Raw genomic sequence first — 22127 nt, 5'->3', positions numbered from 1 at the left:
GCCGCCAGGAGAGTAACACACCAAAATAGCCATAAATGTCAAGTACAAAACATGCCACAAGAATGCATTTAAAATGCCTGATGACATATGATATAGCCTGCAAAGTTGTAAATGTACATGTGACACAGCATCTCATAAATGTATTATAACATCGCCATTTAAATATCGAACTGGCCACTACAGGGCACAGCATTGACTAAACTATGGACGCACCCACTAACTTTAAGGCCTGCAAAACCGCCCCTCGAATGCTGCGCATAAATTTATAGTTACCTAAATTGTTAAGATGGACTCCATCGGGTAAGAAGAGTTCGCTTTTGGATTTCCAGAAACCTCTATGCCGCCAGTAATAACAAAAAGGCAACGGCTCTAGGACAACCTTAAGATATTGGTGAAGCTTGCCTACCTTACAATTATACTCGACCGAGTTCGGTGTATGCCTACGGAGAACTTGCCCCACGACAACAAATTGAACAGAGTCAATCTCGTACAGTTCCCGAACTAAACTTTCCAGTTCTGAACCCACTGTCTGCGGCGAGAGCTCCACCAAATCGTTGGAGCCGAGCTCCAAAATAATCACATCTGGGACCAGTTGGCGCACCACATTAAAGTCGAATTTACGAAATTTTGCTATCGTGCGGCCGCCAACTCCATGAAAATAAATATCTGCCATACCCCTAAGGCTGCTAAAAGCCTGCATGTGCCTCTTTTTCTGCACAAACGCCTTAAGACGATGAACAAAGGAGTGCCCTATTATTAATACGCGCTGTTTAGCCATTAGGTTAAAGAAAATATTTGGAAAATTAGCGGGCGCTAAGGAAAAACAAACAGAGTCCTCAGCTAGGGCACCCCAACACGAAAAAGGAAAAAAAAAATAATAAAATAAAATGAAAAGCTACCTGAATACAAAAAACCAACAGGGGTGGGGGAAAAATTGCACTTGCCTGATTGTTTGTTGGCTTGTTCCTTCGGAGAAAGAAATAAGTTCACTATTGAAAAGCTAAACAGCTCACGATCGGCGTTGGCAGAAAAAGGGGCGAGCGATAGCGAAGCTCACGAATTTATAGCCCGCTCTGTGTGTGGTGCCTAGCCAACTATCGTTATCTTGACTATCCACCTCTGCAGCTTGCACTTAAAGATAAGATAATGCCCGCCTCATCATAAAACCCATTATCGCGCCGAGTCAATAATGGGTCATATTTCACTAGAAGATACTTTCAAAGCAATATCAAGACTCGTTGAACTGACATAATTCAAAAACGAAGAACATTTTTCTACGGTGACAAAAACTTTAATTTAGTAGTTGTTTTCTGCGGCATTATTTTTCCTGTGGTATAGCTCCAAATTTTCCCAGTCCTCGATTATTTAAACATTTAGACATTCATCTAAAACATACCTGAGAATTGGCTTGGGTTCCTGAAGGCAGCCTCCAAACGAAAGCATCGAAGTCCGGTAAATATAGTGAAGTGGACCAAAATAACATATTTAACGGCACCAAGTTTCCTCGATCGTGAAGTAACAAGAAGAAATATCTTCCTGTTCCCCCATCCTTAGCGAAGTACGATTGTTAAAGTCCTTATTTTTCGATAAAAAGTGAGTACCAGAATACTAGTACGTTTGATTTTTTCTTCTTCAAAACTGCCTGTCGGCATCGAAAATGTTCCTATTTTAAGAATTGCGTTGCGTTACTACCTTGATTCCGTGACTGTCATTTTGACGGCTGTATGTTGTGTCACGTGCAGTCATGGAACAGATTGTCACGCAGAGTCGCCGGCTGGTTGAGTTCAGTATTTCAAAGTGGCTAAAATTGACCCAGTTTCACCTTTTTACCCCACTCTTTGGTTGAAAAAAAGCAACTTTGCATTGGGAAAACCCACAAGAAGCAGAAAAAAAGGCTGTAAATATCTACTTTTGTGCGTTTCAAAATTGGAAGTGTTTACAAAATTACCGCTGGCCTACAATAAAAATTATTGAAATTCGATGGTGTCTTACAGAGATTTCCTTTAATAACACAAGCCAATTCCCAGGTATGTTTTAAATCAATGTCTAAATGTGTGATTTAAATAGCATGAAGAGAATTTGGAGTTATACCACTGTTAAATGTTGCTGTCGAAAATGAGTAACGAACTTAAGTTTTTGTCATCCTGAAAACCGATCCCTCATTTTTTAATTATTTCTGTACGACGAGCTTCGCTATTGCCCTGAAAGTCTCTTTTAGTGGAAGAAGGAGAATTTTTCTGTTCATTGAAAGTGTCCAAATTTCAGTTGATTTTAGCGAATTTCGGGTTAAAGATTAGGGCAGTCTGAGACTTCGACATCGAAAACCGATATTCTAATTTTCCTCACAAATAAAAGGTTTTTGGCAGGAACAAACTACATTAGGTTTCTTATCTACCTAACAGCTATCTATGAACAAAAAATGAAAGAAATTGATTTTTCAACTCTTGCCACGAAATTAAGATTTTGGTCGATTTTTCCTGACCGTCGCTCTTAATTCCCTTAGCCCTGAAATTCAGAATGCCTCTGGTGCTGCTTTGTTTAACTCTAAACTTACGTCTCTTTTTTCTTGGTATAAGCACGCTTTAGCTCTCCTAATGCTTGTGTGTAGTTTTTCGCTTCTTTCGCTTTTTTTCTCGTTTATTCTTGCATAATTTTTTCTTACTTTTCTTTCTCGTTTTTGCACTTACACGTTCAGCCGTTTGTATTTTTATCGTATTTAATGATCATTTTCTGTGTTCCAAACAAATTGTGAACTTAGATTTAAATTTCCGATGTCAGTATTGTAATTAGTAATTAGATGACATAATTTTAAAAGGTGGTCCTATACAAAAGGTTTATTGGCTTCCTTGGGCTCCCTTGCCTCATCTTTTTTGTAGAATTTAAAATGTATATTTTGTGTTTTTTGGCAAAATGATAATAAAACAATAAAATAAATCCCTTGCTTGAATCTGTCAGGTAATGGTAAATACGCTCACTTGTATGTTAGTGCGGGTTTGAGAAACGTTGCCAGCCAGGTCAGATTGTCTTTTAAGGTTTCATTTCAGCATATTTCACCCAACTTTTAAGTATTTCTTACGTACGTAACGCATATATTAACTCGCGCACACCTTTTTTACAGAAGTCTTTATTAACACTATTCGCGAGAAAGCCCCTGAGACATTATCACAAACAGATGACATCAACGCAATAACACTACTATTTGGTGCTCCTTGCTTTACATTCTACAAATGAGTCTGTAAATTATTGTACGTAATTCACTCTATTTCTTTATCTAGTTCGGCGTCGACATCGTCCTCTGTATCAACATCATCAAGTGTTTCGACACCAACCACAACAAGTGTGTCAACATCGTCCTCTGTGTCCAGTTCATCAAGTGTATCAACATCAAGCTCGGTGTCGACATCATCAAGTGTGTCCACTTCGAGCTCGGTGTCCTCATCGTCAAGTGTGTCGACTTCTTCTTCTGTGTCCACATCATCAAGTACATCGACCTCAAGCTCTGTGTCCACATCCTCGTCAGTATCAACATCATCAAGTGTGTCAACACCAACTACCACAAGTGTCTCAACTTCCACGTCTTCGTCGACGTCTTCAAGTGTGTCAACTTCAAGTTCTGTGTCCACATCATCCTCCATATCAACTTCATCGAGTGTTTCTACATCATCAAGTGTTTCAACATCAAGTTCTGTCTCCACATCTTCCTCAGTATCAACATCATCGAGTGTCTCGACACCAACCACCACAAGTATCTCAACTTCGTCGTCTGTTTCGACGTCGTCGAGTGTGTCGACTTCAAGTTCTGTGTCCACATCGTCCTCGATATCAACGTCATCAAGTGTTTCAACACCAACCACAACTAGCACTTCGACATCGTCGTCTGTTTCGACATCATCAAGTGTGTCCACTTCGAGCTCGGTGTCCTCATCGTCAAGTGTGTCGACTTCTTCTTCTGTGTCCACATCATCAAGTACATCGACCTCAAGCTCTGTGTCCACATCCTCGTCAGTATCAACATCATCAAGTGTGTCAACACCAACTACCACAAGTGTCTCAACTTCCACGTCTTCGTCGACGTCTTCAAGTGTGTCAACTTCAAGTTCTGTGTCCACATCATCCTCCATATCAACTTCATCGAGTGTTTCTACATCATCAAGTGTTTCAACATCAAGTTCTGTCTCCACATCTTCCTCAGTATCAACATCATCGAGTGTCTCGACACCAACCACCACAAGTATCTCAACTTCGTCGTCTGTTTCGACGTCGTCGAGTGTGTCGACTTCAAGTTCTGTGTCCACATCGTCCTCGATATCAACGTCATCAAGTGTTTCAACACCAACCACAACTAGCACTTCGACATCGTCGTCTGTTTCGACATCATCAAGTGTGTCCACTTCGAGCTCGGTGTCCTCATCGTCAAGTGTGTCGACTTCTTCTTCTGTGTCCACATCATCAAGTACATCGACCTCAAGCTCTGTGTCCACATCCTCGTCAGTATCAACATCATCAAGTGTGTCAACACCAACTACCACAAGTGTCTCAACTTCCACGTCTTCGTCGACGTCTTCAAGTGTGTCAACTTCAAGTTCTGTGTCCACATCATCCTCCATATCAACCTCATCGAGTGTTTCTACATCATCAAGTGTTTCAACATCAAGTTCTGTCTCCACATCTTCCTCAGTATCAACATCATCGAGCGTCTCGACACCAACCACCACAAGTATCTCAACTTCGTCGTCTGTTTCGACGTCGTCGAGTGTGTCGACTTCAAGTTCTGTGTCCACATCGTCCTCGATATCAACGTCATCAAGTGTTTCAACACCAACCACAACTAGCACTTCGACATCGTCGTCTGTTTCGACATCATCAAGTGTGTCCACTTCGAGCTCGGTGTCCTCATCGTCAAGTGTGTCGACTTCTTCTTCTGTGTCCACATCATCAAGTACATCGACCTCAAGCTCTGTGTCCACATCGTTGTCAGTATCAACATCATCAAGTGTGTCAACACCAACTACCACAAGTGTCTCAACTTTCACGTCTTCGTCGACGTCTTCAAGTGTGTCAACTTCAAGTTCTGTGTCCACATCATCCTCCATATCAACTTCATCGAGTGTTTCTACATCATCAAGTGTTTCAACATCAAGTTCTGTCTCCACATCTTCCTCAGTATCAACATCATCGAGTGTCTCGACACCAACCACCACAAGTATCTCAACTTCGTCGTCTGTTTCGACGTCGTCGAGTGTGTCGACTTCAAGTTCTGTGTCCACATCGTCCTCGATATCAACGTCATCAAGTGTTTCAACACCAACCACAACTAGCACTTCGACATCGTCGTCTGTTTCGACATCATCAAGTGTGTCCACTTCGAGCTCGGTGTCCTCATCGTCAAGTGTGTCGACTTCTTCTTCTGTGTCCACATCATCAAGTACATCGACCTCAAGCTCTGTGTCCACATCGTTGTCAGTATCAACATCATCAAGTGTGTCAACACCAACTACCACAAGTGTCTCAACTTTCACGTCTTCGTCGACGTCTTCAAGTGTGTCAACTTCAAGTTCTGTGTCCACATCATCCTCCATATCAACTTCATCGAGTGTTTCTACATCATCAAGTGTTTCAACATCAAGTTCTGTCTCCACATCTTCCTCAGTATCAACATCATCGAGTGTCTCGACACCAACCACCACAAGTATCTCAACTTCGTCGTCTGTTTCGACGTCCTCGAGTGTGTCGACTTCAAGTTCTGTGTCCACATCGTCCTCGATATCAACGTCATCAAGTGTTTCAACACCAAGCACAACTAGCACTTCGACATCGTCGTCTGTTTCGACATCATCAAGTGTGTCCACTTCGAGCTCGGTGTCCTCATCGTCAAGTGTGTCGACTTCTTCTTCTGTGTCCACATCATCAAGTACATCGACCTCAAGCTCTGTGTCCACATCGTTGTCAGTATCAACATCATCAAGTGTGTCAACACCAACTACCACAAGTGTCTCAACTTCCACGTCTTCGTCGACGTCTTCAAGTGTGTCAACTTCAAGTTCTGTGTCAACATCATCCTCCATATCAACTTCATCGAGTGTTTCTACATCATCAAGTGTTTCAACATCAAGTTCTGTCTCCACATCTTCCTCACTATCAACATCATCGAGTGTCTCGACACCAACCACCACAAGTATCTCAACTTCGTCGTCTGTTTTGACGTCCTCGAGTGTGTCGACTTCAAGTTCTGTGTCCACATCGTCCTCGATATCAACGTCATCAAGTGTTTCAACACCAAGCACAACTAGCACTTCGACATCGTCGTCTGTTTCGACATCATCAAGTGTGTCCACTTCGAGCTCGGTGTCCTCATCGTCAAGTGTGTCGACTTCTTCTTCTGTGTCCACATCATCAAGTACATCGACCTCAAGCTCTGTGTCCACATCCTCGTCAGTATCAACATCATCAAGTGTGTCAACACCAACTACCACAAGTGTCTCAACTTCCACGTCTTCGTCGACGTCTTCAAGTGTGTCAACTTCAAGTTCTGTGTCAACATCATCCTCCATATCAACTTCATCGAGTGTTTCTACATCATCAAGTGTTTCAACATCAAGTTCTGTCTCCACATCTTCCTCAGTATCAACATCATCGAGTGTCTCGACACCAACCACCACAAGTAGCTCAACTTCGTCGTCTGTTTCGACGTCCTCGAGTGTGTCGACTTCAAGTTCTGTGTCCACATCGTCCTCGATATCAACGTCATCAAGTGTTTCAACACCAACCACAACTAGCACTTCGACATCGTCGTCTGTTTCGACATCATCAAGTGTGTCCACTTCGAGCTCGGTGTCCTCATCGTCAAGTGTGTCGACTTCTTCTTCTGTGTCCACATCATCAAGTACATCGACCTCAAGCTCTGTGTCCACATCCTCGTCAGTATCAACATCATCAAGTGTGTCAACACCAACTACCACAAGTGTCTCAACTTCCACGTCTTCGTCGACGTCTTCAAGTGTGTCAACTTCAAGTTCAGTGTCCACATCATCCTCCATATCAACTTCATCGAGTGTTTCTACATCATCAAGTGTTTCAACATCAAGTTCTGTCTCCACATCTTCCTCAGTATCAACATCATCGAGTGTCTCGACACCAACCACCACAAGTATCTCAACTTCGTCGTCTGTTTCGACGTCGTCGAGTGTGTCGACTTCAAGTTCTGTGTCCACATCGTCCTCGATATCAACGTCATCAAGTGTTTCAACACCAACCACAACTAGCACTTCGACATCGTCGTCTGTTTCGACATCATCAAGTGTGTCCACTTCGAGCTCGGTGTCCTCATCGTCAAGTGTGTCGACTTCTTCTTCTGTGTCCACTTTATCAAGTACATCGACCTCAAGCTCTGTGTCCACATCTTCGTCAGTATCAACATCATCAAGTGTGTCAACACCAACTACCACAAGTGTTTCAACTTCCACGTCTTTGTCGACGTCTTCAAGTGTGTCAACTTCAAGTTCTGTGTCAACCTCATCCTCCATATCAACATCATCAAGTGTTTCAACATTAAGCTCTGTCTCCACATTGTCATCTGTGTCGACAACGAGTATTTTTACAAGGTAGGAATTATAATGTTCTCTAAGCTCCTGCCTCGTTTATTGAGTTGAAAGACAAAAGGATTCATTAGGACCACAACAACACATAAACTTCAGGCAGTGACAGAAATCTGAAACGCAACGATCGTGTCCACTAGGTAATCAACAAGATATTTTAAAATGTCAAGTGTGTCGACCTTGAGGCCGGTGTCAACACCAACAACATCATTATCAATTGCACCTCCAATTAGGTAGTAGCCCTTATACTTTTTGGTTCTAATATCCACTAGTTTCTCAACACACCACTACAGACCGGATTTTTATTAAGTGACTTTCTTGTAATATCTTTTAAACTAGAGATTTATGTCATTATCGGAAATCAGTTTAAAGTTACTATTTTTGTTCCAGAAATACCTTATTTCAATAACTGTTTGATGATAAATCACAATTGAAGCTATGAAATTACTGCATTAAACCTTTCCATTATTACGACTTCCCGACCACTTTTTCAATTTTTATGATACTTACAGTTAATAATTTTCTTTGCTAACTCGAAACACTGTTTTTGTCACTAGCTCGGAATCGTTCCCACCTCAGACGGAAACAGAATTGTCAACAGTGTTCACATCACGGTCAACATCCTTATCGACTATTATATCAATTTCTTTCCCAACTACCAGGTGAGATAATGCGTAGCTACTTTCCTTGCAACGGTTTATTTAATTGTAATTGTTAACTCTCGCAAAGTGAACTTTGTTGTGCGCGCGGGGCGCTGATGGCGTGCGGATCATAGCGGCCTGCATACTCGGATGGCCCATTTACATTTGTATATGCATGTATCCGATCATCATTTGAAGGTTCTTCTGCAGGTTGCTTTAAAGGAGCCTGAGCAAAGTTGGGGTTTGTTACAATAAAGTCATGATAAAATTACAGTCAAGCCAGGTCAAACGTACCCTCCAAGATTCCATTAATGAAGTTGTTATTCGAAAGTTGAATCCGTTGATAGTTGTAGAATCCAGAATCATTTCTTCGTTGCTGCATGCGTAACGCGTAACGAGCAGGCAAGGTAGCTATGAAATTGCTACGTGCTCAGTTTTCCTGAATTTGATGTAAATGTCATTGACGCTATTTTGTCCATTTGTCCAGTCAAAGATATCTCAATCTGATAGAATACAAAGAAGCTGTCGTAAAAAATTTATTGCTCGTTATGCATGCAGGAATGCAGACTTAAATAAATATTCAAACCAGAGATATATTAAAATTCGGGTTTGGCACAGAGGCTTAGGGGAAATAAAACAAAAGAAATCTTTTCGAGGCTCACCAATGAATAATTCTCTTGTTTTGTTATATCCCATACGCCACAGTGCCAAACCTGAATTTTGATATATCGAAATTGGTTTATTTGACACTAGTTGCGGCACTGACAAACGGATTCAACTATCCAATTCAAAATTCATTAATGTAACATTGGGGGTACGTTTGGCCTGCAATCTTGGCAATAGTCTTTGGGACAGTAATGCAGTATTCATAATTTCCTTTAATTTCTGTGTGCCCTTGTTAAACAGTGCATCACTTTCGAGAATTGCTTGCAGTTTTCCATGCCCACCTTATACATAGTTAAATCTCTGGAAGCCTTCTGAATACAAACTTCCAACGTTGTTTGAGGGGTGAAGTGAGGGATTGGGCATGTGTGAATTAAAAAAAGTCCCACAAATACAAATTTGTCCCAAGATTTTTTTCTTCAGGATCGTCGTTTGACTGTAAATCTCAAACCGTCCGCCCGTATCGTTAGTTGTGGGATACAGGTTTCTCTATAGGACCTCAAGGAAACGCACTAGTGTGCTATTTATAAGGACGAAAAAGGGAAACGATGCTTTTGGTTTTAGCTCAGTTGTCGAGCTCCTGGCGGCAGTGCGGGGAGGTCGTGGATAGAGTTTACATACCCGGCCAGTGCCACTAAAAAATTCTGAAGGTCTTGAAGTTCCTGTTGAAAGAAGCTGATGCTTTTTTCTTTACAAAAGCTAGACCTCAGCTTATCTTTTATGACCCTGTAAAATGGCGTTTCTAAAAATATTGTTTTCGATTAGCCCTATAGCCCTAGGTACTTTGACATTTTAATTATGTGGCGTTTATTTTTCGATTTCTTAACGTAACTTTAAATCTGGAGAGCTGTGGTTTACCCTCCACTCTAACCGCTAGCCGGCGTTGATTCACAGAAAATCTAACTACAAATTCTCAACAGCAGGAGAGTTTATGACGGTAATGTTTCTACCTTGCGTGGTATGTTTGTTGTATAACATATGTGTTATTCGTTAGGCGAGTGGAAAACGGACCTGTAGTACCTTTATTTATGTGCGAACAACTTTCGAAAATCATTTTCTGCGCAACTCATTTGACTATTTTCTTTTTTTTTTGTTTGAGGCTCCAACAAAACATAGAAACTTAAAGTAGGAATTCCTTCCGTTTGCCCTACTGTAGGACAAATGTAAGAAAATTTTCACTTCGTTTTCAAGGGCACAAAATATTTAATAGCGATGGTCAGGAAATATCGACCATCGAGTGGCAAGAGTTGAAAAATCGATTTGCTTCATTTTTTGTCCATAAATAGTTTTTTGGTAGATAAGTAATCTGATGTAAGTTGTCCTCGCAAAAACCCTTTTATTTTCGAGAAACGTAAGAATATTAGTTTTCGTGGTCGGAGTATTAAAATGGCTGTCTTTTCAACCCGAAATTTGCTAACATCAACTCTCCTCGCGTTCGCAAATAAAAGCGCAAGGAGGAATTTGGACACTTTCCATCAATCAAACAACTCTTCTTTTATGCCGAGAGCGGCTCAGTTATACCAACTATATAGACAATAGACTGAAATATTTATAATTGCGTTCGTGCACGCAGCCAGGATTCACTGAATGAAGGAGACACGTATTTGGAATAATTTGGCCACTCAAGTGGCGTTTATTACAAACCGATTACAAGTGCTTAAGTGTCACGTTAACCGAGAATCATCGCTTAGTGTAACATGACAGTTATTTGATTCAGTGAATTAAGTTGGGGCGAAAATTAGCCACAAGCCACATTCTGTGGCGAGCCCCAACCAAAGCCGCGGGCACGCACGCAAGACAAGATCCCAACACGAAAAGGCAAAAAAGGAGAACACCAGGCCGATTTCTGACATGTTCCTGGAGACCTTACGAGTTAAAATAAGAGGTACCTGAACAACTGCTCTGTTTGAAATGGGAGAATTGCCGCCCCAGCCCAAGTCTGACAGGCGAGCTTCGAAGCCCCCAAGCTAGTTATAATAATATGTCAAAGTTGGAATGTAACAGAAAAAACCGGAAATAAACATGTCATGGCTGCCCCAGCCCCTGACTGTAAGGCGGGCTTACGTGCAGTAAGACACAACCAGCCCATGTCTGAGCTGTGTCAGAGTCACTAAGACAAACTAAAAATTAAAATAAAATAAAAAATAAAAAATAAATAAATAAAAAATAGGCAAAATCTAGAAATATGCGTTGCCCCAGCCCATGACTGAAAGGCGAGCTTAATCCTTAGATACTCCTGTAGGTTGACGAATGTATAGTTTAAATGCGTCGGATTTCCAACGGCCAAGGTGACGAATTTGAGCATCCGATAAGCCTTTTTCAGCTGCTAGAGAGGCGGCGCCGATCCGGAAAGAGTGAGATTTGTATTTAGTTGAATCAAGGCCACAAAAATTCAAGGCTTGTTGCAGCTGCTGCGTAAACTGGCTAGTTTTAACTGGAGATCCGTCAGCAAAGCAAAACAAGGGACCCGGGGTTGCACCCCTTGTAGAGAAATAGCGTTGTAAATAAGCCACTGGGCAAAGCGTAGATCCCTCAGCGCGTTCCAAAAACACTGAAAAGGGGCGCCTGGTGTTGTTGTGTTTAAAGTCTTTTATGACAATGGTCGCCGAGGTCACGACATTGTTCGAAAATTGAAAATGGAGGTCTTGCACGTGTACTAGGGATTTCAAATTCGCGCCCTTGACCGTGAGTTCACCCACACGAAAAAAGCCGTAGAAGGCTACTAAAAACATGGTTTGATATAACAATCTTTGAAATGCCGATGAATTGGTGTGATTTAAGGCGAGCACTAAGTGCTGCAACACGCTGCGTGTGATGGGAAGCCGAACATCCGGTGAGGAGTGAAGCTTACTGTGAGCCGTTAAAAGCTTCTGCACTAAAAAATTTTTGGTGGGATCCGGGAAATTACCAAGTTTGTGGACGTAACTTAACGCGGAGACGTATGTCGAGATTGTGGAGGATGCAAACTTCTTCGCTGAAAGATAAGATATAAACAACGCTAAATTGTTGACGGAGACTGGAAGCAACGAGCGGCGAGAATCGCAAAATTCAGAGGAAAACTCGACATATGTCTTCCACGCTCGTTCGTAAGTCCTACGCGATCCCTTCGTAATGGCTGAGTGCAGAAGCTCGGTCAAGTGATGTGCCAGTTGTTGGGTAGTAGGCCCCCCGGAACCGGCGTCGGTTGTGGGTCTGCGGAAGGTGCTAGTAATCTGAATTTCTCTACCTGTAGGCGAGATAAAGCATCGCTTTCGCGGTTAATGCAACCAGCGATATGCTTAGCATGAAACAAAATATTGTATTTGAGTGTGGAAAGAACAAAGTGCCTGAGTAGAACCATGATTGAACGGTCCTTAGAAGTTTGCTTATTGATTATTTCAACCACTGCTTGGTTATCCGAAAAGAAAACAATACATTTGTTGCGCATAAGCGGTCCCCAAATTTCGATTGCCAGGACAATAGGAAAGAACTCTAAGATAGTGATGTTAAATGTTTTCCAAACGGTAGGCCATTCCCCGAAAAACCAGTGCTTTCCAAATATCGCGGCATAACCAAGGGAACCCGCCGCGTCCGTAAATAATTTGAGGGTTTTGGAAGTGTACCAGCGTGAGCCGAGGAAAAAGGATTTGCCGTTATACGATCGCAAAAAATTGAGCCAAACTTGTAGATCATATTTACTTTCCCTTGTTAATCTAACGTGATGGGTAGGTTTCCGGACGCCTCTTGTCAAGTCAATTAAACGGCGGAGAAAAGCGCGTCCGGGCACCACAACACAGCAGGCAAAATTGAGAAGCCCTATTAATGACTGCAGCTCTTTTAAAGTAACGCTTTTACGCGAACAAAAGTAGCTCAACTGGGATAGGCATTTGTCAAGTTTTTCCTCAGGAAGGCGAGCCTCCATCAATTCGGTATCTAAAGTGATGCCTGCAAATTGTAAAGCTCTGTCAGGCCCCATAGTCTTTTCGTTGGCGATCGGAATGCCTATACGTTGGCAAACAGTAAGAAAATTATTGAGGTCTCCTTGACATTTTTCGTTAGAGGGCGCAATAAATAAAAAGTCGTCTAAAATGTGTATGACCGCCGACGCGTTTAGTTTGTTCATAGCGATCCATTCTAACGCAGTGCTGAAGGTTTCAAATATATTACACGACGAGGAGCACCCCATGGGAAGGCATTTGTCAAAATAGAACTTTCCCTGCCATTCCATGCCGAGCAACGGAAAATCGTGGGGGGATACGGGAATAATTCGGAAAGCTGATTTAATGTCTGTTTTCGCCAGAAAACAGCCCTTCCCTAACGATTTAATAAGACGAATGGCATCATCAATGGTTGCATATCTCACGGTGGCTAGCTCTTTAGGGATACCATCATTAACCGATGACCCAGCCGGGTAGGAGAGATGGTGAATTAACCTGAATTCACCCGGAGACTTTTTGGGAATAATGCCCAGGGGGGATACCCTAAAGGGGTCGAAAGGTGGTACGTCGAATGGACCTACAATTCTGCCTGCTGTGAGCTCCTTAGACAACTTCTCAGTCACGCTAGTCGGATTGTCCTTGGCACTTTTAAGATTTTGGGATCGCATTGCAATTAAAGAACCTAAATATCGTATGGAAAAACCGTGAACAAAGCCTTGTATAAGATAGTCGGAAATGGGGTTATTATAACCCCTAAGGTAAAACGCGAGTTGGACGGGCTTTACCGGGGTTGGCCCGCGGCTCAACAGAAGCTCGTCCCTGACTGTCACTCCCGGAGGGCAGGTTTGGTGCTGGACGGTTGTTTGTGTTCGATCTGTTAGCGGTACATTGGGACGCTGGGTGGACAGATCCGCATTTGAAGCAGGAGTGTTTGAAATTGCATCCCCTGCAGAATTGACCGGCATGAAACCGCCAACACACTCCCTTGGGAAAAGACTGAAAGGGACGCTGGTTGGGCCGACGGGTTCGAAAATCATTGTTAGAGTTTGGCCGAGAGGTGGTAAGGGAGCTATGTAAGGCCTGATGCCACAATTCCCAAGCTACGTTGTCCCAAGGGTATCTGTCCGGTTTTGATTGACGAAGAAAGCGGAATTGTTCGTCATAATAACGCCAATTACCTTGCTTTGCTGCGATGTCCCGAACCACCTCACAATACTTCATTAGGGAGCTTATCGCACTAGGAGTCTTAATTGTATAAACAGCTACGAATACATTAAACGCGGTCAGCCATTGGTCGATAGTTAAGCTACGCCGCTTTGTTTTAACGTGCTCAAGGCAAAGACTAGGGTGATCGTGATCATCCGTGACAGATATACGATACTTTGACTCGTCCGGGGACACCGTGAGGAGTGACCCAAAATCTACATATTCGTTCGCCCAAATCTTTGCCTTGACACGATCTGAGACCCGAGATTCGAGGTCGAAAGTGACGCTCGAAAACGTTTCTTCTGGTTTCTCAGTCGGAAAGGTTAGCCTACCAGCAGCCACGGTGTTCGTCAATGCCTCGATTTCCTTTGATGTGGCGTCCTCAACCACGGTGGGCTGGGGCGTGGGCTGGGTGTTCGTTCTTGAATTCCTTTCCGCGGGAGCAAGGTTTGTTTGGACGATGCCGACTGACTGCAACGCGCCCGAGATAGCTTGGGAAATTATTGCCCCAAGCTCGGAGGGGCTTAATTTCGAGGAGGACTCCGGTGGCTGTGCTGAGCTCTCCGGCAGGGCCGTGGAATTAGGGCGACTTTCTGCCCGGTGTTGTTTTGGTGCGACTGCAGGGGCTGGTCTTTTTGCTGCCTGGCGCTTTGATGCTCGTTTAGGAGGCATTCTTATGAAAAATGTACACTATATTACTCCAACAAAAATTAAAAATCTTGTGATACCCTCAAACTTAGTGGGTGTGTTCCTTGGTTTTTGGCGGGCTTTCATTGAGCCCATGGCGATTGTAAATTGAAACGGAAACGCGTCTAAGTGACGAAAAAGACATCCGAGACATTCCACAATGGCGTACGAGAGTTGGGCTAAACACGCTCCAACGAGGCTCCAAGTAAAAAACGGAAGCCAAAGAATGTCAAGTGCAAATCAAGAGCAGGCAACATAATGACAAAAAATAATCCGAGACATTGTAAAAAGGACATTTGTCCTATAATGGCTTTAGTGAGTTGGGCACACTAATGTAGTAAACAATAGCCGCCAGGAGAGTAACACACCAAAATAGCCATAAATGTCAAGTACAAAACATGCCACAAGAATGCATTTAAAATGCCTGATGACATATGATATAGCCTGCAAAGTTGTAAATGTACATGTGACACAGCATCTCATAAATGTATTATAACATCGCCATTTAAATATCGAACTGGCCACTACAGGGCACAGCATTGACTAAACTATGGACGCACCCACTAACTTTAAGGCCTGCAAAACCGCCCCTCGAATGCTGCGCATAAATTTATAGTTACCTAAATTGTTAAGATGGACTCCATCGGGTAAGAAGAGTTCGCTTTTGGATTTCCAGAAACCTCTATGCCGCCAGTAATAACAAAAAGGCAACGGCTCTAGGACAACCTTAAGATATTGGTGAAGCTTGCCTACCTTACAATTATACTCGACCGAGTTCGGTGTATGCCTACGGAGAACTTGCCCCACGACAACAAATTGAACAGAGTCAATCTCGTACAGTTCCCGAACTAAACTTTCCAGTTCTGAACCCACTGTCTGCGGCGAGAGCTCCACCAAATCGTTGGAGCCGAGCTCCAAAATAATCACATCTGGGACCAGTTGGCGCACCACATTAAAGTCGAATTTACGAAATTTTGCTATCGTGCGGCCGCCAACTCCATGAAAATAAATATCTGCCATACCCCTAAGGCTGCTAAAAGCCTGCATGTGCCTCTTTTTCTGCACAAACGCCTTAAGACGATGAACAAAGGAGTGCCCTATTATTAATACGCGCTGTTTAGCCATTAGGTTAAAGAAAATATTTGGAAAATTAGCGGGCGCTAAGGAAAAACAAACAGAGTCCTCAGCTAGGGCACCCCAACACGAAAAAGGAAAAAAAAAATAATAAAATAAAATGAAAAGCTACCTGAATACAAAAAACCAACAGGGGTGGGGGAAAAATTGCACTTGCCTGATTGTTTGTTGGCTTGTTCCTTCGGAGAAAGAAATAAGTTCACTATTGAAAAGCTAAACAGCTCACGATCGGCGTTGGCAGAAAAAGGGGCGAGCGATAGCGAAGCTCACGAATTTATAGCCCGCTCTGTGTGTGGTGCCTAGCCAACTATCGTTATCTTGACTATCCACCTCTGCAGCTTGCACTTAAAGATAAGATAATGCCCGCCTCATCATAAAACCCATTATCGCGCCGAGTCAATAATGGGTCATATTTCACTAGAAGATACTTTCAAAGCAATATCAAGACTCGTTGAACTGACATAATTCAAAAACGAAGAACATTTTTCTACGGTGACAAAAACTTTAATTTAGTAGTTGTTTTCTGCGGCATTATTTTTCCTGTGGTATAGCTCCAAATTTTCCCAGTCCTCGATTATTTAAACATTTAGACATTCATCTAAAACATACCTGAGAATTGGCTTGGGTTCCTGAAGGCAGCCTCCAAACGAAAGCATCGAAGTCCGGTAAATATAGTGAAGTGGACCAAAATAACATATTTAACGGCACCAAGTTTCCTCGATCGTGAAGTAACAAGAAGAAATATCTTCCTGTTCCCCCATCCTTAGCGAAGTACGATTGTTAAAGTCCTTATTTTTCGATAAAAAGTGAGTACCAGAATACTAGTACGTTTGATTTTTTCTTCTTCAAAACTGCCTGTCGGCATCGAAAATGTTCCTATTTTAAGAATTGCGTTGCGTTACTACCTTGATTCCGTGACTGTCATTTTGACGGCTGTATGTTGTGTCACGTGCAGTCATGGAACAGATTGTCACGCAGAGTCGCCGGCTGGTTGAGTTCAGTATTTCAAAGTGGCTAAAATTGACCCAGTTTCACCTTTTTACCCCACTCTTTGGTTGAAAAAAAGCAACTTTGCATTGGGAAAACCCACAAGAAGCAGAAAAAAAGGCTGTAAATATCTACTTTTGTGCGTTTCAAAATTGGAAGTGTTTACAAAATTACCGCTGGCCTACAATAAAAATTATTGAAATTCGATGGTGTCTTACAGAGATTTCCTTTAATAACACAAGCCAATTCCCAGGTATGTTTTAAATCAATGTCTAAATGTGTGATTTAAATAGCATGAAGAGAATTTGGAGTTATACCACTGTTAAATGTTGCTGTCGAAAATGAGTAACGAACTTAAGTTTTTGTCATCCTGAAAACCGATCCCTCATTTTTTAATTATTTCTGTACGACGAGCTTCGCTATTGCCCTGAAAGTCTCTTTTAGTGGAAGAAGGAGAATTTTTCTGTTCATTGAAAGTGTCCAAATTTCAGTTGATTTTAGCGAATTTCGGGTTAAAGATTAGGGCAGTCTGAGACTTCGACATCGAAAACCGATATTCTAATTTTCCTCACAAATAAAAGGTTTTTGGCAGGAACAAACTACATTAGGTTTCTTATCTACCTAACAGCTATCTATGAACAAAAAATGAAAGAAATTGATTTTTCAACTCTTGCCACGAAATTAAGATTTTGGTCGATTTTTCCTGACCGTCGCTCTTAATTCCCTTAGCCCTGAAATTCAGAATGCCTCTGGTGCTGCTTTGTTTAACTCTAAACTTACGTCTCTTTTTTCTTGGTATAAGCACGCTTTAGCTCTCCTAATGCTTGTGTGTAGTTTTTCGCTTCTTTCGCTTTTTTTCTCGTTTATTCTTGCATAATTTTTTCTTACTTTTCTTTCTCGTTTTTGCACTTACACGTTCAGCCGTTTGTATTTTTATCGTATTTAATGATCATTTTCTGTGTTCCAAACAAATTGTGAACTTAGATTTAAATTTCCGATGTCAGTATTGTAATTAGTAATTAGATGACATAATTTTAAAAGGTGGTCCTATACAAAAGGTTTATTGGCTTCCTTGGGCTCCCTTGCCTCATCTTTTTTGTAGAATTTAAAATGTATATTTTGTGTTTTTTGGCAAAATGATAATAAAACAATAAAATAAATCCCTTGCTTGAATCTGTCAGGTAATGGTAAATACGCTCACTTGTATGTTAGTGCGGGTTTGAGAAACGTTGCCAGCCAGGTCAGATTGTCTTTTAAGGTTTCATTTCAGCATATTTCACCCAACTTTTAAGTATTTCTTACGTACGTAACGCATATATTAACTCGCGCACACCTTTTTTACAGAAGTCTTTATTAACACTATTCGCGAGAAAGCCCCTGAGACATTATCACAAACAGATGACATCAACGCAATAACACTACTATTTGGTGCTCCTTGCTTTACATTCTACAAATGAGTCTGTAAATTATTGTACGTAATTCACTCTATTTCTTTATCTAGTTCGGCGTCGACATCGTCCTCTGTATCAACATCATCAAGTGTTTCGACACCAACCACAACAAGTGTGTCAACATCGTCCTCTGTGTCCAGTTCATCAAGTGTATCAACATCAAGCTCGGTGTCGACATCATCAAGTGTGTCCACTTCGAGCTCGGTGTCCTCATCGTCAAGTGTGTCGACTTCTTCTTCTGTGTCCACATCATCAAGTACATCGACCTCAAGCTCTGTGTCCACATCCTCGTCAGTATCAACATCATCAAGTGTGTCAACACCAACTACCACAAGTGTCTCAACTTCCACGTCTTCGTCGACGTCTTCAAGTGTGTCAACTTCAAGTTCTGTGTCCACATCATCCTCCATATCAACTTCATCGAGTGTTTCTACATCATCAAGTGTTTCAACATCAAGTTCTGTCTCCACATCTTCCTCAGTATCAACATCATCGAGTGTCTCGACACCAACCACCACAAGTATCTCAACTTCGTCGTCTGTTTCGACGTCGTCGAGTGTGTCGACTTCAAGTTCTGTGTCCACATCGTCCTCGATATCAACGTCATCAAGTGTTTCAACACCAACCACAACTAGCACTTCGACATCGTCGTCTGTTTCGACATCATCAAGTGTGTCCACTTCGAGCTCGGTGTCCTCATCGTCAAGTGTGTCGACTTCTTCTTCTGTGTCCACATCATCAAGTACATCGACCTCAAGCTCTGTGTCCACATCCTCGTCAGTATCAACATCATCAAGTGTGTCAACACCAACTACCACAAGTGTCTCAACTTCCACGTCTTCGTCGACGTCTTCAAGTGTGTCAACTTCAAGTTCTGTGTCCACATCATCCTCCATATCAACTTCATCGAGTGTTTCTACATCATCAAGTGTTTCAACATCAAGTTCTGTCTCCACATCTTCCTCAGTATCAACATCATCGAGCGTCTCGACACCAACCACCACAAGTATCTCAACTTCGTCGTCTGTTTCGACGTCGTCGAGTGTGTCGACTTCAAGTTCTGTGTCCACATCGTCCTCGATATCAACGTCATCAAGTGTTTCAACACCAACCACAACTAGCACTTCGACATCGTCGTCTGTTTCGACATCATCAAGTGTGTCCACTTCGAGCTCGGTGTCCTCATCGTCAAGTGTGTCGACTTCTTCTTCTGTGTCCACATCATCAAGTACATCGACCTCAAGCTCTGTGTCCACATCCTTGTCAGTATCAACATCATCAAGTGTGTCAACACCAACTACCACAAGTGTCTCAACTTCCACGTCTTCGTCGACGTCTTCAAGTGTGTCAACTTCAAGTTCTGTGTCCACATCATCCTCCATATCAACTTCATCGAGTGTTTCTACATCATCAAGTGTTTCAACATCAAGTTCTGTCTCCACATCTTCCTCAGTATCAACATCATCGAGTGTCTCGACACCAACCACCACAAGTATCTCAACTTCGTCGTCTGTTTCGACGTCGTCGAGTGTGTCGACTTCAAGTTCTGTGTCCACATCGTCCTCGATATCAACGTCATCAAGTGTTTCAACACCAAGCACAACTAGCACTTCGACATCGTCGTCTGTTTCGACATCATCAAGTGTGTCCACTTCGAGCTCGGTGTCCTCATCGTCAAGTGTGTCGACTTCTTCTTCTGTGTCCACATCATCAAGTACATCGACCTCAAGCTCTGTGTCCACATCGTTGTCAGTATCAACATCATCAAGTGTGTCAACACCAACTACCACAAGTGTCTCAACTTCCACGTCTTCGTCGACGTCTTCAAGTGTGTCAACTTCAAGTTCTGTGTCAACATCATCCTCCATATCAACTTCATCGAGTGGTTCTACATCATCAAGTGTTTCAACATCAAGTTCTGTCTCCACATCTTCCTCACTATCAACATCATCGAGTGTCTCGACACCAACCACCACAAGTATCTCAACTTCGTCGTCTGTTTTGACGTCCTCGAGTGTGTCGACTTCAAGTTCTGTGTCCACATCGTCCTCGATATCAACGTCATCAAGTGTTTCAACACCAAGCACAACTAGCACTTCGACATCGTCGTCTGTTTCGACATCATCAAGTGTGTCCACTTCGAGCTCGGTGTCCTCATCGTCAAGTGTGTCGACTTCTTCTTCTGTGTCCACATCATCAAGTACATCGACCTCAAGCTCTGTGTCCACATCCTCGTCAGTATCAACATCATCAAGTGTGTCAACACCAACTACCACAAGTGTCTCAACTTCCACGTCTTCGTCGACGTCTTCAAGTGTGTCAACTTCAAGTTCAGTGTCCACATCATCCTCCATATCAACTTCATCGAGTGTTTCTACATCATCAAGTGTTTCAACATCAAGTTCTGTCTCCACATCTTCCTCAGTATCAACATCATCGAGTGTCTCGACACCAACCACCACAAGTATCTCAACTTCGTCGTCTGTTTCGACGTCGTCGAGTGTGTCGACTTCAAGTTCTGTGTTCACATCGTCCTCGATATCAACGTCATCAAGTGTTTCAACACCAACCACAACTAGCACTTCGACATCGTCGTCTGTTTCGACATCATCAAGTGTGTCCACTTCGAGCTCGGTGTCCTCATCGTCAAGTGTGTCGACTTCTTCTTCTGTGTCCACTTTATCAAGTACATCGACCTCAAGCTCTGTGTCCACATCTTCGTCAGTATCAACATCATCAAGTGTGTCAACACCAACTACCACAAGTGTTTCAACTTCCACGTCTTTGTCGACGTCTTCAAGTGTGTCAACTTCAAGTTCTGTGTCAACCTCATCCTCCATATCAACATCATCAAGTGTTTCAACATTAAGCTCTGTCTCCACATTGTCATCTGTGTCGACAACGAGTATTTTTACAAGGTAGGAATTATAATGTTCTCTAAGCTCCTGCCTCGTTTATTGAGTTGAAAGACAAAAGGATTCATTAGGACCACAACAACACATAAACTTCAGGCAGTGACAGAAATCTGAAACGCAACGATCGTGTCCACTAGGTAATCAACAAGATATTTTAAAATGTCAAGTGTGTCGACCTTGAGGCCGGTGTCAACACCAACAACATCATTATCAATTGCACCTCCAATTAGGTAGTAGCCCTTATACTTTTTGGTTCTAATATCCACTAGTTTCTCAACACACCACTACAGACCGGATTTTTATTAAGTGACTTTCTTGTAATATCTTTTAAACTAGAGATTTATGTCATTATCGGAAATCAGTTTAAAGTTACTATTTTTGTTCCAGAAATACCTTATTTCAATAACTGTTTGATGATAAATCACAATTGAAGCTATGAAATTACTGCATTAAACCTTTCCATTATTACGACTTCCCGACCACTTTTTCAATTTTTATGATACTTACAGTTAATAATTTTCTTTGCTAACTCGAAACACTGTTTTTGTCACTAGCTCGGAATCGTTCCCACCTCAGACGGAAACAGAATTGTCAACAGTGTTCACATCACGGTCAACATCCTTATCGACTATTATATCAATTTCTTTCCCAACTACCAGGTGAGATAATGCGTAGCTACTTTCCTTGCAACGGTTTATTTAATTGTAATTGTTAACTCTCGCAAAGTGAACTTTGTTGTGCGCGCGGGGCGCTGATGGCGTGCGGATCATAGCGGCCTGCATACTCGGATGGCCCATTTACATTTGTATATGCATGTATCCGATCATCATTTGAAGGTTCTTCTGCAGGTTGCTTTAAAGGAGCCTGAGCAAAGTTGGGGTTTGTTACAATAAAGTCATGATAAAATTACAGTCAAGCCAGGTCAAACGTA

General features: G+C 42.3%; 2 protein-coding genes across 2 annotated transcripts; both read left to right on the top strand.

Moving 5' to 3' along the window:
* Positions 1-286: 286 nt before the first annotated feature.
* LOC140924019 (uncharacterized) lies at positions 287-8029 on the top strand. Its single transcript, XM_073374023.1, has 12 exons — positions 287-300; positions 3276-3409; positions 5165-5333; positions 5481-5525; positions 5667-5689; positions 5951-6011; positions 6153-6175; positions 6437-6497; positions 6585-6701; positions 6753-6815; positions 6939-6997; positions 7935-8029. Exons 1-12 carry the CDS (start codon positions 287-289, stop codon positions 8027-8029), a joined length of 864 nt encoding a protein of 287 aa, XP_073230124.1.
* Positions 8030-14869: 6840 nt separating this feature from the next.
* Positions 14870-21627, top strand: LOC140924017 (uncharacterized). The gene is made up of 6 exons (XM_073374022.1): positions 14870-14914; positions 18332-18465; positions 19211-19327; positions 19379-19435; positions 20351-20481; positions 21533-21627. The coding sequence occupies exons 1-6, from the start codon at positions 14870-14872 to the stop codon at positions 21625-21627; spliced, it is 579 nt and encodes a 192-aa protein (XP_073230123.1).
* Positions 21628-22127: the final 500 nt, after the last annotated feature.

The sequence above is a fragment of the Porites lutea genome, chromosome 14 (genome assembly GCF_958299795.1).
Source record: "Porites lutea chromosome 14, jaPorLute2.1, whole genome shotgun sequence".
NCBI lineage: Eukaryota > Metazoa > Cnidaria > Anthozoa > Scleractinia > Poritidae > Porites > Porites lutea.
This window is presented reverse-complemented; position numbering and strand designations above follow the sequence as displayed.